The following is a 19,422-nucleotide window of genomic DNA, read 5'->3' on the forward strand; positions in this document are numbered from 1 at the left end:
GCATTAGCTTCTCAGTGCTGTGCTTTAACCCGCTGTGCCACCAGGGAGGGCCTGTTTTAACTATATTTAAGGAATTTGAATCATACTTCAATTTCCTTTAGAAGGAAAATAGTCTTTACTTGAAAACAGAAGTTAACTCCCACATGTAAATGAGTTGCTTAACTTAGACACTGTGTTGAATCTATGTCTTGTCAGCTACTTGAGTAAGATGCTTGATTTAAATGCGGATAGCACTACATAACTTGCCTTGTTAATTCTAAATGAACCTGAGGACACAGTGACAACATTTTGAGATCTTCCAGTGACTCACCAGTGAGGACTCCCACAGATAAGGGCTGATTTTCATATAACAGACTGCTCACACAGGAGGGGTTTATGAAAGGTCGTTTTTTAAAAAGATTTATTTAGCTATGCATACAGAACTGGGGTATAGGCCAGAGGTGCAGGGGTGATGAGAGGATTCACCAGAGACAGAGTGGGGAGCAGAACAGGCCGACTGCTGAGGGGAGCAGCAGGTGGTCAGGAGAGGTCTGCCGCGCCATGTGGATCTCCAGTGCAGGTGGAGATGGAACTCATGGGGAAGTGGCTTTAGGTTCTCAGTGCTGTGCTTTAACCTATGGTGCCACCAGGGAGGGTCCGAAAGGTCATTTTTAACAGTTTAAATGACATTGATATGTAAAACACTAACCATTTTTATTTATTTATTTTTATTTTATACATGTATATTTTTTATATCATTCTTCATTTTGTACATTTTTCCATCTCCATTGTGATCCCCGTGGACTTCCCCCCACCAATTCACCCATGTGCCATCACCACAGTCCCATGCTCTCTCCCCACCCCAGTTTTGATCCTGTTCCTCTCTTCTCCCCTACAGAATGTCTGGTTTATAATTGTGAATTGATGTTTGTTTTTACTTCATACAATTACTATATATATATATATATCCTGTTCCCTTACATGCCTGCTAACCATAGCAGTGGTCATCACATTCACCTGACTAACCATTTTTAAATGAACTGTTCAGTGGCATTTAGCACCTTACAGTTTTATACAAACCCTTTATCTGCCCAACTGCAAACATTCCCCAAAGGGCACTCCATAGGCCTTAAGCAGCTGCTCCCAGTCCATGTCTCTTATTCTGGACATTTCATGTAAACTGAATATATAGATGTGTACTTCTGTGTCTGGTTTTTAAAAAAATTTATCACGGGGTCCTCCCTGATGGTGCAACTGGTTAAAGCACAGCACTAAGAAGCTAAAGCCACTTGAGCAGGAGTTTGATCCCCAGCCCCAGAGTGATCTACATGGTGCAACAGACCTCTCCTGACCTGCCCACTGCTCCCCTCAGCAGCATATTTCAATAGATCTGCCTGTTCTGTTCTGCACTCTGTCTCTGGTGAATCCTCTCACCGCCCCTGCACCTCTGGCCTATACCCCAGTTCTGTATGCATACATAAATAAATCTTTTAAAAAATTTATTGTGAAGAGATTCATCCCAGTTATAGCATATATTCTAAATCAGTCTAATGCAGGTGCTGGGAATAGAATTCATTGAGACTTGTTTCTAGAATGTTCCCTTTTAAGAGCAGAAAGCTTTGGTAGTCATGGCTGGAAGACTTAACAGATTTCCCACAAAAAAAGGCGGGGGGGGGAAGAGAAAAAATAAGACTCAGTCTTATTTTGCAATAATCTGATAAAGGATAACTCCTGATAACTCCTGGCATTTGCAGAGGGAAATTCTGAGCTTGTACAAACCCACAGGGGTGGGTTTGGCTCCAGGAGCTGCCAGGTAGTGGATGCTCTGTGACCCACACACATCCTCAGGAAGGAAGGAAGGTGTTTAAATTAGGCTGGCTGCTTCATGAGCTACCAGCGAACGGCCCTCAGCTGTCAGCATCTTTCCTGGACAACCTCAACTAAAAAGCGCTGCCCCACCCAAGGTTAACAGGCAGAATGAGGGGTACCCCGGAGCCACCAAGCTTGCCCACTCTAAATGGTTTCTGCCATCTGCCACATAAAGACAAAACATACTCTAGCACATAAGACGGTAATAGAAAATAACCTTGGTGCGAGAAGGGAAAAAGAATATAATTACCAAATCAAACACCCAAAATTACCTGACCCTCATGGGCAAATGCCCAGCCAAACAAGGCTGGTCCAAGACAGGGCCACTGTGCCCAACAACTGGCTACAAGTCTAAGGCATCTCCTGGTGTGGACCATCAGAAAGGGGTAGAGGGGCCAAGGCAAGTCTGGAAAGAAAAAAGCAAAAGCAAAATCAAGACACAGCCTCCGCACAGGTCTCTCACCACATCTGCTTCTTCCAAGGGTCTCCTCTCGTGCTCCCCATGTCCTGGTATTCCCAAGGCTGAGAAGCAAGCGTGACTTCTTCACATGTCTCTCTGCGCCCTGTGCCTCCTGCCAGTCTTCTTCCTCCTCCATCTCCCTCTGCTTCTTCTCCACCTGTCCTCCACCCCAGTCCTTTTTCCTAGTCTCCTCTGACTTGCTCTCCCTGCCCAGCTCCATCCTTCCTTAGGGTAGGGCAGGGACTGACACTGTTACAAGGTCATGGTGGTCATGGTGGTCATGGTCCTTTCCAGGTCGGCTTCACCCAGACATTGATTTTCGTGAGTGTGTTTTGCTCCATCCCACTCACACCAAGGCAGAACCCCCTAGAAGGGTCATTCTGACTCTGGACTCCCCAAAAGCCTGGCTGAGGCCCAGTCCTGCTCCCCTTTCTTCCGACCTCTCACAGATGGGGATGCCCAAGCCCTTGTGCTAACCCTTCCTTTCTCGGACATCAGCTGTCTCTGCTCAGAGTCCACCCGGATATCTTGCTCTGCCACCTGGCGGCTGCTGGGAGAAACGCAGGTCAGCACCTGCTCCCAGCTGGGAACTTGCTCTTTCGCTAGTGGAGGCTCACTCCAAGATTTTAAATCATTTCATTTCATTGTGCCTCAAGCAATTTCTGAAAATCTGGGGGTAGGCAGTGATTAAGGATTTTGCCTTTTTTTGTCCGTCTTTCTTTCTCTCAGAAATCATCCGTCTCACCACGATGTGCATTTTCAAGGACCTCTGTGGCACTAGCAATTATGAAGGGGAAATATTCAAATTTTGGGTTAAATTATCTTACCAGTTCTTAACACTTACAACACATTTTTATATCCAAAAAGCCGACATTGTTTCTGGGCCGTGGGATCCTGGTGGTTGCTGAGAATCACCCTTGAGGCAGAATCCAGGACATTCCATCCTCTTCTGGGGTACATATGGGCTGGGGCGGGAGGTGGCTCAGTGTAGACCCCCTAGAGAGGTGACAAAGGCTTTTATAAATGCAAACCAGCTGAGACTGAGCTCACACAAGAAGAAGACTGGGGTGGGAGCTCAGTGTGAGGCAGGAGAGCAGGCCTTATAGATTCAATTAGCTGAGTTCAGGAAATCCCTGCAAAGAGCACGCTCAGGGCAATACATAAAGCTGCAGTGGCTCTGGTCACATGGGACAGAAAGCGACTACCCATCTGTGGGGGTTCCACTCTGTCTCCTCACGGTCCTGTTATGAGGGGCTGGCGTCCGGTCCACCCTTCTCTAGCTGCAGTCCAGTAGCCATGCCCTGTCAGTTCAGCTTCTCCCCATTCCCTGCCCCTCAGTCCCTACCAGCTCAAACTTTGCCTTCATAGTATCACAGTCCAGCCGAGTTCTCCAACACTCGCAGCCCCCTGTCCCCACCCCTCCCAGGCTATTTATTTGCTGGCAGTTTTGCACAGCTCAAATTTCTCATGGACTCAATCAGCAAAGACTCTTCTTTCTCTGGGGAGTTGTATTCCCACCCTTTAATGTGCATTATCAAGCTGTTTCCAAGTCAGATGTATTTAAGTAGATAAAAATTAAAATATTTAAAGCCAAAAATGCTTCAATTAAAAAAAACTATTTATTTATGCATACAGAACTGGGATACAGGCCAGAGATGCAGGGGCAGTGACAGGATCACCAGAGAGAGAGAGTGGGGAGCAGAACAGGCTGACTGATAAGTACACTTCTGAGGGGAGCAGCGGGTGGGCTAAGAAAGGTCTGCTGCCTATATGGATCACATCCGGGGCTGGGGATCGAACTCATGCTGAAGTGGCTGTAGCTTCTTAGTGCTGTGCTTTAACCCACTGCGCCACCAGGGAGGGCCCAAAAATGCTTCAATTTTAATCATGCATTAAAATAACCTCCTTTAGGTTTCTCAAACTGCTAAAAATGGAGCTTCCATATGACCCAAGAATCCCACTCCTAGGTATCTACCCAAAGGACACAAAACATTGATTCAAAAGGATATCTGCACCTCTATGTTTATTGTTATTCTATTTACAATATGGAAGATGTGGAATCAACCCAAATGTCCCAAAATAGGTGACTGGATCAAGAAGATGTGGTAAATATACCAGTGGAATATTATTCAGCAATCAACAAGATAAACTCATGCCTTTTGCAGCACCAAGGATGGAGCTGGAAGGGACCATGCTTAGTGAAATAAGCCAGAAAGACAAATAAAAATACCAAGATGGTTTCACTCATAGCAGGAGTGTAAGGGATCTGGAAAAAAAATTAAAAAGCAATTGTAATGAACAACTATAGAGACATTTTATAGTGGTGGAGAGGGGAATGGGATCAAAACTGAGTGGGAAGAGTGCTAAGGACTTTAGTGATGGCACACAGGTGAACTGGTGGTGGGAAGTCTATGGGGATTTACAAGCGAGATGAAAAAATGTACAAAATGAATAATTATGTAACATATGTATATATATGTGTGTGTGTGTATATATATATATATATATTTTTTTTTTTTTAAAAAAAGCTCTCCTTTATAGAAATTAAGAAAACAAGTAATGGCTTATGCGCTTTTCACAGGCTAGTGAATCAGGAAGTGATGCTTAACAGGAGCAAATGACAGAGTAAACTACTAACCAATGATCTTCCACCCTGTTAGTCAAGAGGGGTACTTATGTCTCAGTCTAACAGAACCTCAGCAGGCCTAGAATTTAGCCTGGAGTCCGTTTAAACCTCTCACTTAAATGCTGCTGTGGCCTTGTTAGGCCAACCCAGCAGCTCATGGGGCCAGAAGGGCCCCTGATGGTATCCAGGAGGAGGCAGATGTCAGACCACATTCCTGCTCACATTCCTGGTTGTGCAGATTGAGGGTCGCCTGGGCCTTGACTTCCTCTGCTGTGCATTCCACCTTGCCCTCCCTCCGCCTACTACCCTTTGGTATTAATTTTCTCTCTGCACTCCCTTGGCGTGGCCTCTCCTCCCCATGGAGTCTTGTCTGGCCACTGGCCCCAATAAGCCTCTCTTCTCTAATGCTGCCCCGCAACACCTCATGGCCCTGTCAGACGGAAGTCTGTAGAGGCATTGCTGCTGCGGTGACTTCCCATGTGTGGCAGAAGTTTCCAGACAATTTGGATCTTTAGCTCCACCTCTGAAGAAACTGCAGTTCACTGATGAGCGAAGCCCACAAGATGGCAGCACAGAGAAGTACCAGAGGGTTTAGGTGCAACCTTTCTGGGGAGGTTTACCTGGTTCTTTCGCTTGCAGAGAACTTGAGTGGAAGAGTTGCCAGGTTCTGGTTCTTTATGGTGTCGCTGTGAGTGTCATGGAGAAGGGAGTAATATAAAGCAACATAAAATGAAAGGCCCATAAATTAGGTTATCTATTAGCACTCAGATTGGTGGGATCTGGACTTCAGGAGAGGGAGGAATCTGGCCGCCCAGTTCAAGATCTTTAGGTTCAGAGGGCTGGGGAGCTGGAGTTTCAGGAGGCACCCCTCAGGATGGCAATGCAGAGATTCAGGGTTCAGGATCGCATTTTGAGAAACTCTGACAATGCCAACAGCTCACGTGAGAATCCCTTCACACCCAGCAGCGAGGTCATTTCTCTTGCCCTTTGGTTGGGAACTTATCAATGACCTGTCTGATTATTTAAGGGATGTAATGGATTCTGTAGTCCAGAAAACACTTGTGCTCTGGGTTGCGACTTACGTATGCAGTATCATGGACCAACTCCGTCCCTCACACATGCTAAGCTCCTAGGACACACACAATCCTCTTTGAACCACTTCTCAGCTGCTGCCATTACCAAGCCTAGTGGATGTGTTTTTGCCTCCTTAGCATCAACATCCAGCCCCCTTTCTGTGGCTCTAGGGATTTTTCTCAGGAAGCTGTCATATTCTAAGTGCTGCTGGCTTACTCTTTTTGTCTCCTCCACTCCTCCTCCTTGAGTTCTGCCAAGGTGCCCGGGAGACTCAAGCCTGCTCAGGGGTGTATTCCACTCCTCTGCACAAGCAACTGGTTACATTTCAGGCCAACGAAAGTCAGGCCTTAGCCTGTTGACCAACGGGTGGGGAAGGAGTTGGTCTCTTCCTGCTGAGGTTATCAGCAGAAAAGGTAGTGTACTCCAGTGCAATGAGGGGCAGCCAGTATGGCCAACTGAGAGCCCAGACAAGGGAAGAGACAGTCTCTTTCTATTTGACTTGATACCAGAAATGCCACCTCCAGGGTGGCTTATATAAAACAGAAGTTTATTTCACAGTTCTGGAGATGGGAGGCCTGCAGTTTTAGTATCTACTGAGGATGTTCTTGGCTCATAGACAGCTGTCATTGTACTGAGTCCTCACATGGGGGAAGGGTGAAAGATTTCTCTCAGGTCTCTTTTCTGAGGGCACCAATCCCATTCATGAGGGATTGATAACCTTAGCAACTTCCACAGCTCCTGCCTCCAAACACCATCATAGTGGAGTTAGATTTACATCTATGATTTGGAGGGGAGGGACATGAACATTCAGTCTATAGCAGAGAGTAGCTCTTATTTTATCTTTGCAGTTCCTGGATCCAATTATGTCTGAAGCTAGCATGGCTTATGAATTTTCCAGTTACTTGATCCAGTAAATTTCCTTTTATACTTAAACCAGTGTAAGGGATGCTTCTGTCAGTTACAATTAGGAGCTGACTAATATGCAGAGAATAAAGGCCAAACAGAGCTAGACAAAAAGACACACAGATTTGACATACAACAGGTTTATGTTTAATTCATGGTGGGGCGATATAAGCATCAAATATTTATAAAAAAGAGAGCCTTGATATGTTCTAGACTTCTCCCGGCCTACCTTTATTTATTCTCTCCAAGGGCATCCTTTAAAAAAAGCAGAATTATTCCTGAGTATGAAGCTGCTTATTGGATTTTGAAAAGAATCAAAATGTTTGCCACTTGACACTAAAGAACAAAGACTATGGCTGAAGATTTCTCAGAGTAAATATTTGGAGGAGGGAAGGAAGTGACATTGACCGGTGGACTGATCCAAATAAAATCAGTTTTAGAAAGTATTTTGTATCATGGGCAACCACAGAGTGATATGACTGAAAGATTTTTACATGGTGGATTATCTATCTATTTCTCTTCGGGGAGGAGAAGCCAAAATGAGAAACAGGAAAAAAAAAAAATCTCATGTGACCAATCAATCATTGGACCGTTGTGCCTGACTGAGAACAATTTTTCCATAATTCTTTTGCATCATAATTATCCTCTTTCTGACTCTTAATTCACCTCTTGGGTTACTATATGGGTTTAGTTCTGAAAGGAACAGAATCTAATCTGGTTTGTGTAATCAAAAAAGGAAGGAAGAAAGAAAGGGAGTGAGGAAGGAAGGAGGGAGAAAGGAAGGAAGGAGAGAGGGAGAAGCGAGGGAGGAAGGCATTGATTGATAAGCTATAGAGTAACTCACAGAGTGATGTGCTTAGCAGCTGGAACAACTACATCTGGAAAAACAGCCAAGTGTCCAAAGGGCAGTCGCTTTGGCCTGCTCTTCAGCTGCTGTCCCTGAAGTCATTCATGGTTCCACCGCAGTCATTTCCATCGTTGGGTTCTTGCCCTTCACATACACATTTCAGGAAGAGTCTGATGGGGCCACCTTGGCCACACTCCATCCCTCCCCGGGGGTTAAAAGGATGAGGATGGGAGGGGTACCTGCAGAGTGAGGCCCCTTCCTTCCATGTCCTCGGGATCCCAGGGGTTTCCTCAGAGGAAAACAAGGTGCCATTCCCAAAGGTGGGAGCAGTATTCTTGAGCAACAGAAACAAGAGACCTGATGGGAAGCTTTGACTACACTTTTTTGGTGACATCCAGTCGCTTCATTCCCCCGAGTGATTTCTCCAGAGATAGGAGTCAGATTTGCCGTCCCTCTTGAATCACTGGAGGGCGAGTGGTGAGCTGAAACTGGTTTGCTTCAGATTTGTCTGTTTTCTCTAAGGCCGACTGCCCTGTAATGTTTCACTAGCAGTTTTGGCCAACTCATAAAATACCTTTTCAAAATTAAACAACTATCCATGCAAACTCTGGACTCGACACTCTTTTCTTGTTTGCATGCATCATTCAGCACATTGGTTAAGTGCCTCCCCTATGTTTGCACTGCCCTAGATGTTGCGATATAGCACACAATTCTTTTTGCTGAGTCCCACCATAGGCCTGCTCTATTTTAGGAGCTGGGGCATTGTAAAGAACAACCAAGGCCTCTCACTCTGAATGGAACATGATTGCATCCCAGTACTTGGCTCAATAAATATTTGTTGAGTGAATAATTGAACGACAGCAGCTTGTGCGGTGTTGCTCAAGTGCAGCTTTTCCATGGCATGCACGAATGATGTGGCAGTGGCACTTAAGTATTTGATTTTCTTTTTTTTTTCCTGTCCTGCATATGCCTTTTCCTCCAACTCTCAGAAATCATGAGTAAATTCTTGAAAGACTCCAAACTACACTAGTTTTCTGAGGAAATGCTAGTGTTTTCTCTGCCATGGAGAAATCAGAAAATATGGTGAAGCCAGACTGCCTTGCAAACCAGAAGCTGATGGGTGTGAGTCACCATGTGCTCCGGGATGGCTACTCCTCCGAAATCAGGGGGTCAGGAGCTCTTGGCAAACATCAGACGTTGCTGCCTGTGGTGGGTGGTGTTGGCATCCACTCAGGCAGTAGGTACCATCTAGCTTCTCTCTATAAAAAGGAAAGCTTGCTGTTCTCCTGAGAATGATGTCAGAAATTGGAAGTGGAACTGCCAAAATACAGTTTCCCCACCTAGAGGCAGAAGCTGGAGGGTTTCATAGGGTGATTATTTCTAGAAAGGCCCAATTTCCCCCAAACAGGGAAATCATGAAAATAGTTAACTGAGGGAAGATAAACATTATGAAAACACACATATAATAATCCTTAGAAAACAAGGACATAGAAAACTGACTGACATCACTTAAAAAGAATGAATTAGTATGATGCATAATAATCTCTGAGACATAATGCTTTTCTTTTAATAGCCCAAACATTTATTTACTAACCAAAGAGATGAGCCTAATGAAACCAACACTTTGAAATAGTTGCATGTAAAATATTTATGATAAAGGTAATTGAAGACAGTAATGAAAAAATAAAAACAGCATGGGGATTTTTCTCATTGAACTGAGATTGCTCATCCTTGAAGCTAATTCTTGTCCAAAATGATGATAGAATCTTAATTCTTCTCTTGCATAGACCTGAGTGCAAGTGACAATATTTATGATGCTTCCACCACTAACTTCTCATCTTCCAGTTTTCTTATTATTGTGCTTTCCTTCCCAATCCATTCTTGACCTTGAAACAAAGTGCTGTTTGTAGTGTTGCAGAGTCTGAGTTTTTGGCCAGCAATTATAGTTTCTTCAAGCTTCTCTCCCAGAATAGAAACCTGTGTTGTTTGCAAAGTGGTCTCAGTTTTTATTGTGAGATGATTTCCATCAACACCGTGACAGACTGGTTTGGCCACTACAACCTTTTTTGCAGAATTATTCTGACACCTAGTCCATCCATCTATTCTTCAAGGCTCTTGCTGCTCTTAAGCACCATCTTCCTGGCAGGGCAGCTGCTGGCAGGTGGTGGGTGCAGAGGGCATGTGGAGAGTGCAGAGCAGAGTCGGCTTGGTGGAGTGACTTTCTAAGACATTAAATGGGAAAAGTTTGCAGATGGTGGTCACAAATATGATAAAATCCTACAGGCACGTGGTTTTACTTGTATATATGTTTTATTCACACATACATGGCAGATATATATCTTAGTATGTGTGTCCAGAAAAAGATTTTCACCATACCAATAATAATGATTGATCTGGGCAGGGGGAACTTTAACTGTAAGGTTCCATTTTCTGGAGGAATGGTTCATTCATAAACTTAGAATTCATTTTAAGAGCAGAATATCTGTTAGGGTCGGCAAACACTATGATTTGTAGGAAGACAGAACACCCACCTCCCTTTCAAGTTGGTTAATAGACATGGCCCTATGACCTCCTACAAACACTCTGTCAGAAGCAGCCCAAAGGATGCTCATGAGCCCAAAGGATGCTCATGCTTTATAGGGGTGCACATGTGAAAGGAAAGATTGGCACATGCAAGTGAAGTAGTGCTGGAGCTGACGTCTGCCCTACTGGCCTCGGTTATTTGGACTTAACCAGCAGCACTGAATTCTGGGAGTGCTGTCATGAGTTATGGCTTCCAGAGCACCTCATTTGAGTCACACCGTTGTGTGCAATAGGGCTGCCTTCATACATCCTATTACACACCCTTTCTATTCTCAACAAGAAAGTTAAGTTTCCTGAAAGTTAAGGAACATATCACAGATTCCATCAGTAAAGGGACAGAGGACTTGTATTTTTCAGGAAGTTAGTGTTTTCTCTAATTGCTCCATTTTCAACAAGTCAAAATTGTTAATAGTAGCTGTCAGACCCCTCGTTTCATCTTCTTGCTGGCTGAGTTTACATGTTGGCAGTCCCCTATAACTTCTTTTCATGTGGAACTAGGTGATGGACTCAGATTCAAAAATCCAACCCCGGAACACAGTGCCTCCCCCCAGGGGAGTGGGTACCACCAGAATCACTCAGCGCCCTCCCAGCACAGTTGCAAGGGAAAATGGCCCGGTGCTGGGCTGACACCACAGCCCTGTACTGTCTGGGGTAGTTGGTAGGGAAGACCTATCTTTTCTCCCAACAAGGCAGAGTCCTCAGGGATCTTACTCTTCTTTGTTCCTCAGTTGCTAGCCTCTTGATGAATATGCATGTGATAAGTTCCTTCACCTCATTGAGTAGCTAGAGTGGTATGCAGTAACACTTTTTCTTTTTTTTAAAAAAAATTTATTTATTTATTTATTTATTTATTTATACATATAGAGCTGGGGTACAGGCCAGAGGTACAGGGGTGGTGAGAGGATTCACCAGAGACAGAGTGGGGAACAGAACAGGCCGACTGATGAAGTACACTGTGAAGGGGAGCAGCGGATGGGCCAGGAAAGGTCTGCTGCCTATATAGATCACCTCTGGGGCTGGGGATCGAACTCATGCTGAAGTGACTTTAGCTTCTTAGTGCTGTGCTTTAACCCGCTGCACCACCAGAGAGGGCCCAGTAACACACTTTTTAAATTCATTCACTGCCCATGAGAACTGACACCTCTGAAAATAAACTCTTGCTGCTCTTCCTCCCAGCCCCCAACACCCTCAACCAGTTCCTCCCATACACTTCTTATTTCAAAAACTGGTGATTCAATCTTCATTGTTTGTAAACCCCAAATCTTAGAGCCACTCCTTTCTTTTGTAAGTCCCCACTGTCAATCCTTAAGTAAATCTTGTTAGCTCTGCCTTCAAATTCCATCCAAAATCCCATCATTTCTTACCATCTCCACTGGCCCAAACCACCATCCTCTGTCACTTGGATCATTTGTGTAACCTTCATTTGTACCCTCTAAAACAAGCCTTGGCTCGTTATTCCTCAAGACAGCAGTCAACGGGGCTCCATCAAAATGTGAAAAAGACGCTTACTGATGACCCAGTAACTCAACTGCCAAATACTTACTCAATAGATGATGCTTACATAGGTCAGGGGTGCTCAGGACAGAGCACTGTAACTGCAACCACCAAAGGCTGGAATGAACTTAAATGTTCATTGGATCTGATCAAATGCGGGCAAATAACCAGCCCTCTGTGGAATATTCAGCCGTTCAAGTGATCTGGGAAGTTATATATGTACTGACGTGGAACAGCCTCCAAGGTACACTGAGAGAAACCGGCTAGAATGGTGCAGAAATGTGTGGGATAAAACACTCTATGGTGAAAATGGAAGGGCCACTCACAGGTCTCTGCAAGCAGACAGAAATAAATCTAACAATAACTCTGGAAAATTGCGAGACGCTGTTAATAAAGTTTGCCTTTTCTGAGGGAGTTACTTAAGGACTGGGGAACTTGGAAACATTTTAAAAAACTCATCATGAATACTGCACTCAAAAAAAAAATTCCCCTTCCAATAAGCCAGAAACAAAAAGAAAAATACCAGCCAGTTTCACTCATAGCAGGAGCATAAAGTGGGAGGAGGATGGGGAGGGGGGAGGAGGGAGGGGAATAATAATGAACAACTATATTCCAGAGACATTTTACCAGTGTGAAGAGGGGAATAGGATCAAAACTGGGGTGGAGTGCATGGGGATTACAACTGAGATGGAAAGAGGCACACAATGATGTAAAAATAAACTATTATAATAATAATAAAAAAATCCCCCTTCCATCATGCGTCAAACCATACTCTTCTGCTAACTTTTACTCTGTGTGGGGCTGACTTGTTAAAAATACACTGTGAATCCCGCTTTGATGACGTGAGGTCTGGGGGCGGGCTGGAGGATCTTTTATTTCCTCGGGGAGTGAAGCCAATAAAACGTATGAATAGATTCCGCCGAGCCTCGTGCTCTGTGACTCCAGGGCTTGCTCCCTCCCGGTGGTGCTGAGCAGCCTGCCATCCGGCTGGAGTCCCTGCTTTCTCCTTAGAGGGCAGCAGCGGAGCGTCTCGGGGACGCATGCGCCCCGATTTACGCCCGGGGAATTAAAAGAAAGCGAGAGGAGAAAAAAACCCCAGCAGAACACGCGCCCCAAACAAACAAGTGCAGGAAATCGTGCGGCGGGCAGACCCTGGGCAAGGAGGCGCCGCCGGCCTTGCCCGCGTCGGCTGCGGCGTGATGCGCACTGACTGGCCCGCGACGCCCGGGCCGCGACTGTCCCCTACCTGGACGCCCGCCGGCTGGCCGCGCCCCAGCCGCGCTCGCTTGCCGCTGCCGCCGCTTTCTCGGAGTCTCTCAGCACCCGCGGGGCACTTCGCTCTCCATGGGGCTGAGGGACTGTCTGAGGACCGTGTGCTGTTGTTGCTGGTGCAAATGCCTGGAGGAGCCCACCGTGCAGGAAAAGGAGCCTCTAGTCAGGTGAGCGCCCTGGCCGCGATCTGGGGGTACCTGGCTGGAGCTGGGTATGGCAGAGTGTGGACACCTGTGAGTTTGTCAGGGTGGGGGAGTTGGGCTTGCTTTCAGGTCACACTGAAGTGCTCACGAAATACCTTGGACTCCAACAGGATATCCTGTTCTTGGATTTGGTGCTTGGGTAGGACTTTTGCCAGAAAGCACTTGTCCACGGAGGCAAAAGCACTTGTCCACGGAAGCACCGGAGACCCAGGTGAATGTCAGTGGAAAGTGCCAAAAATTCTAGCGCAGTGTTCGGGGAGGGGAGTGCGCAAAACCAGTTTGCAGAGGGCTCCGGTTAACGCCGACAGTGACTCACTGTATATTTATAGGTAAATGTCAGAGGTATTGGCAATTGCATTGCTGGTTCATCCAGCAAAATGTTGACTACTTTATCATTCAGTTTTATTACCAAAAGAAGACGATTTTAATAACTGAGCACACGAAATATTTTTCACTTAAAAAGGTGCTTCTTTTCTCAAAGGACAGCCTATTCACTAGGATGTTGGTTCATTACGGACTGGGCAATGAAGTGAGAAAAAATGTACTGTACATTAGCATGGGGCTCAGGGGTTTTGTGAAGGAGCCATGCCCCACAGCTCCACAGCTCTACTTACAGCTGTGCTTTGAAGCAATTATTTTACGTGTTGCCTCTACTAAAATAAAGGTGCCACTGGGTCATGTCTTGGGGGTGAGCTGGGCAGGAGCAACATAGTCAAAAATGAACTTAAAAACAGTAGATGAGGCAGAAATCTAGGATTGGAGAAGCAGCTAGTAAAGCCAGTGTTTCTTAGGAAGTGTGAAACTAATGCCATCAAGCTTTCATAACTTCTTAAAAGCACAATTTACTGTTTTGTTTTTTTTTTTCCTCTGTCATCCAAACATCCCCTTTGACTTTGGAGATCCTACATAACTCATTTGCCTTTGCTCTTGTTTTCCCTACCTCAAACATCAGACAGGCTTTGCTCTGGGAACAATCCAACCTTTTATTCCTGCATATTTGCCTCAGGTAGTGAGTGACCTTGCCCCTTCCTGCCCCCTTCCTAAATGCTGCTTTTCCTTTGCTTTTATTTGTTTTTAAGCCTCCTGTGACTTAGGATTTAGAGTTTACCTTCCATGCCTTGCTTGTTGGGGAGCACACTTGCATGTAAACATGTTTGTTTTGTATATAGAGTCATACATACCATCTACATATTTCTTTTGTTTTCCCTGAAGGCCACCCCCTATGATTATGAGATTGTTGTGGAAAGGGAGAAACCCAATGATCAATGCGGAGTCTTAAAAAAGAGGGGGAAACTGTCTCAAATCTTACACCTGCATGGAATTTTCAACTTGTCAATGTTCACAGTGCCATGAGATCTAAGCTTCCTCTTGGTCTCTGAAGAGCCTTGGACGGTGCCAATTTTCTATACGGAATTGTTATTTGAGTTGGTAGGTTTGATTGTTTTAAAATCTGCACCCACTTCTGCCTGGATTTTCACCATTTGTGACTTTTTGCAAGTGATTTTAAGAAGACAGTATTGGGGCAGCATTGCATAGTACTCCTGAGTCAGATCACTGAGGGTTAACTCCCAGCTGGGTAGCTTGGCACAAGTTGTGAAACTTATTTGGGCCTCAATTTCCTCAACTGTAAAATGGGAAGATAATTGTATGTACTTCAAAGGGTTGCAGTGAGAAATGTAATGAGATTGTCCACATAAAGAGTGTCTGACACTCCATAAATTTTAGTTATTAATTATCATTGTTTTTCCTCTGAACATGTGACTGTAAATGGACTGGTCTTTTGTGCTTTAGTGTCATTCTGGCATCACTTCAACACAGGAGTATTTGGGAAGAGCCACTTCTCATGGGCATGTGCAGTACTGATAAGTACGTGTATGGGTGTCTTTCCCACCCAAGTTATGAGACGGTGGAATTTGTAACTCTTTGCATGTATGTGTGATTATTTTGAGTTTTTAGTGTGAAGTTCAGTGATTTTCATTATAGTCACAAAGTTGTGTGATCATCAGGCATAGCCTGTCATTTCATTATTACTTTGATGGAATGATGTCAATGTTACTCAGAGAGTTTAAATAATTTATTCAAAGTCACAACCGATGAGACAGGAACAAGACAAGGATCTCTGGCTATCTGACTTCAAAGTTCATGTCCTAACACTATAAAATTTAGAAAAATATCGAATAACTTCAAAGGTCACTTAAGACACTGATAGGCCATATACTGATAGATGTCAGTAGCCTGAGCTCCTGCCTCCTCTAGCCTTTCTCCTTCCCTTCCTCCATGTGCTTCAGCAGGTGGGGAGGGAATCTATAGCCCAGTGAACCAAGCCAGACTCAGGAGACCTGAGTCCGCGTCCCAGTTATTAAGTGGCTGTGGGATTTTAGGCACATCTCTTAGCTTTGATGTATGCTAGTTTCTTCTGTAAGCTAGGAAGATCCAGCTTTAATGCCAGGACATGAAGGGCCCTTCCAGACTTGGTATAGATTGCCCTCTTTCTCTGCCTTGTGTCAGCTAGAATCCTGTTTGACATGGAACACGGTGGCAGAGAGGTGCTTGTATGGGGGGCTGGAGTGAAGGCCCGGATGTGAATCCTCACCATCTACCCAGTATGGGAGCTGCCCAGACTGCTCCACCAGTGACTAGTTGAGTTGACATGTCTAGTGCAGGAAGCTTAAGAACAAGTCTGGGCTTGGAGACTTGACAGTGGCCTAATCTTAATGCCAGATTTTAGTCCCAAAGAGAACCAAAGGTTTTGTTCAGTCTCTGATTCACAGACTTGCTGTTTTCTCACCTGAGTTGCATGAAGTCCTTCTTCCAGTCATCTCTGTCCGGCTCCGTGTGCCACTCTTCCCACCACTGACCCCATTCCTACAGCAGAACAGTGATCAACACCAATCAACAAAACAGGAAAAACAAGGGATGGGCAACAAAATCACTTGGATTGTTCTGGGGTGACTGGGTCATTGGTCATCTGTCCATCAAGTAGTGAGGACTTCTGGCTCAAGGTTTGATGTTACCAGTTGAAAGAAACCTAAGGAGGCCTATTGCTGATCTTTTGAGACTGTTGAAACATATGACCATGAACTTGGTTGCTTAAAATAATAGTTATATTCTTTCACAATTCTGAGAGCCAAAAGTCTGAAACGGGAGGCTTAGGGAGGCTCTAAGAGCATCATCCCTGACTGATTCCAGCTTCTGGTGCCTCCTGAGATCCTTGGATCTTGGTGGGTGGCACAGTGCCAGTCTCTGCCTCCCCTTCTCCCATATACCTCTTCTCTTCTGTGTCTCAAACTGCCTTGTCTTTTTTGGGAACCTGGGCATTTGGAGGTTTGAGTGAGATTATGTCTCACTTGCCAGGACACTGAGGCACAGAGCTTCAATAAGTTGTGCAAGGGCACACTTGACTGAGCTGGGATTCAAATCCTGTTGTATTTTAGTGCCATAGAAATAGGAGCGGTCCCTTCCATCCCTAGAATGTGGGGGGTGGGGGAGGGTGGGCTGTGACTAAGTTACTGCTATGAGTGTGTGCCTGAAATTGTGTTTGAAGTATAAGACACCCTGAATTGGTATAGCCTGCAATCCAGAGACAGTGGATCCACTTTTCTGTATTGCGACTGGTGAAACGAGGTACCAGGTAGGCTGAAGACATTTAAAAGAGACGCACCACCAACTCTCAAAGGAAATTCATCTTTTCGTAGTGTGGACTCACAGGACCTCTCAGTGTATCAGCTCACCCTCTACCCCTGGAAGGGCTTTAAAAGAAAACACTAGCCCATGTGTGTGTGCCAGTGAGCTGGCTCACGTGGGGGCCCAGATGGCTCCCCCAGCTGGCACCAGCTTCCAGCAGCACCTGCAAGACAAAGCCTGCAGCCCTGGGCCAGGCAGCGATTGCCAGGAAATGACTGCGGAGGCACCAAGTTTCCTCCTGCAGCCTGAGAAGTCTCCCAAGGCTTAAACTATTACCTTCTGAAAGGGGAGATTCAGGGGAGGCCCCAGGGTGCTAGTCCCAGAATAGGGCTTCAGACCCATTGAGTAGAAGGCGAGTGCCTTACCGAGAAGTCAGCCATTCACAGTTCCTACAAGGATGGTGTTTAAAGGCCGTTCCAAGGCACCCCAAGTATCACTACTCCTCTCCCTCCACCCACATGACTCACACAGTCTCAGTGACTTTGGAAATTCCGTAGAAGGTGAAATACTTTCTTTTAGCATCATTCTGGGGTTCCTGGAACTTTGTATCCTTTCGATATCTTGAAGTGTTCTTATGATGATATCTTTGTTTGGAAAGTAAATTCTGTATAGATGCTGGACAAAATAGCCAATTCTGTTATTAGCGGAGGTTCATTTCAGCCTGGTTAACAATTCTCGGTTTGTGCCTACTCTATACCATGTACTCCAGTCTTCTGTGCTTTCTTTAGAAGATAATTTTGGTGAGATTGTTACAGGGCACCCCAGTGTGAACTGGGCCGCCTGTCTGTGGGGTCTCACCCCGGCTCTTAAAATTCTGTTGTACTGCAGACACATACAAAAGGGTCAATAGTGGGTTTATTTACAAAAGGGGAAAAGAAAAGGAAACAACCCAGGGAAAGAGAGAGGGATACAAAGTAATTGGAATATCTTACCCACTGACTGACTTGGAGCTCTGGTAACAAGCTGACTGACTTGGAGCTCTGGTAACAAACTAACTGAAAGCCGGGAGTCATAGGATGCCCAGTGTCGTTTCCTGAGCAAGTTCCTGAGCAAGTGAGTCATAGAAAATGGCGTCCTATTTATCCCCCAAGGTCCCAGAATGCCTGCTTAGCTCCGCCCTTGGGTCCTCGCAGTTCTCTCCCTGGTACTGCTGGGAGTTGTAGTTTCCAGTTACTGGAGTAGGGGGTAGAGTCTAGAAAGCTGGAGAAGGGGGTGGAGTCCACAAAACTCTGCAGAGTTCCTTTAGGACATCCTTCCCCTTAACAAGATGTCTATCTAAAGAACTTTGAAACAGTTTGACAGGTGGTAAGACGTTACTGAATTCCCTGATTTTTTCCCCTTAACTTTAAAAAATTTGTGTCTGTATAGGTGATATTAGAGACTAAAACCAGACAAAGCTGCAGTGTCTGAAGAACAGCTCTAGTGAGGAAGTTCTTGTATCCATCACCCAGAGCTAGATGTGCCATTCCAGCTCCCTAGACTCAACCTGATTGTAGCTAGACTTCGTAATATGTTCCCCCCGCCATCACCACTTTTCTGTATAGCTGAGCTACCAGTGTGCACCTTAGGAATATTTACATTTTATCTGCTTTCAAAATGTGCACAAATAGGATCAATCTGTGTGCTTCCAACTGTGAGATCTACTCGCAGAACTGTGTGTGGCTTTGTCCATGGTTTGCCCCGCTTCCTCATATATTCTATTTGTCACCCATCCTGATTGGTGAATGTTGGGGTGATTTCCAGTTTGGGACCATTGCATATGGGCTTGATTTTGAAGTCGACACATTAGGTGACACTGTCGGCCCTACAGCCATTCTGGCTTCCTCCTGGGTCCTCAGGGACACTACCAGCCCTGCTAGTCTAGCATGTTCTTGCCTCCCTGGGTAACTCCCTCATTTTACTCAGGTCTGAGCTCAAAGCTATTACATGGTGAAGTTCTTCTCTGATCACCCTCTCTCAAGGTTTCCCCACCGCCCCTCTCTGCTCCTTTTTCACCACAGGATCCTGCAGGGCACTGGTTATCACCTGACATAAACATATATGCTATTGTGTGCTTCTTCCCACAAGACTATGTGCTGCATCTTCACAAATTTAAACAAAAATTGTAGGAGTTGGTCTGTGATTCTGGAGACAGGAACTCCAGCCTATCGCTACCATCCAGAGCCCTGTGAGCTCAGGAAACAGCCATTCATTCATTCAGCAAATGTTTACTGAGCATCTAGTAAGTGTCAGGGCCTGTTCTAAGCACTAGAAGGACATCACTGAGCAAAACAGGTGCAGATTCTGTCCTTATGGGGCCTGTCCTGTGTGTGTGTGTGTTTTGGGGGGTACAGCATTGCAGTAAACATATGTAAGACAACAAACGTGTGGGAAAGAAAAAGAGCAGGGCAGAAGAGTCTGCTTGCAATTTTAAATAGATCTGTTAGCC

At 45.4% G+C, this 19,422-nt stretch overlaps 1 protein-coding gene across 2 annotated transcripts in view; it reads left to right on the plus strand.

Annotated features, from left to right (window-relative positions):
* The first annotated feature begins 12,911 nt into the window (after nucleotides 1–12,911).
* Nucleotides 12,912–19,422, plus strand: part of MREG (melanoregulin) — a 46,304-nt gene continuing 39,793 nt past the window's right edge. For both annotated transcript variants that reach the window (XM_012724947.1, XM_012724951.1), the window contains exon 1: nucleotides 12,912–13,274. In XM_012724947.1, coding sequence (XP_012580401.1) covers nucleotides 13,180–13,274 — 95 coding nt within the window. In that variant the 5' untranslated portion in view covers nucleotides 12,912–13,179. The remainder of the gene's footprint in view (nucleotides 13,275–19,422) is intronic.

Source organism: Condylura cristata, unplaced genomic scaffold, assembly GCF_000260355.1.
Source record: "Condylura cristata isolate star-nosed mole 26May11 unplaced genomic scaffold, ConCri1.0 scaffold00002, whole genome shotgun sequence".
Classification (NCBI taxonomy): Eukaryota; Metazoa; Chordata; class Mammalia; order Eulipotyphla; family Talpidae; genus Condylura; species Condylura cristata.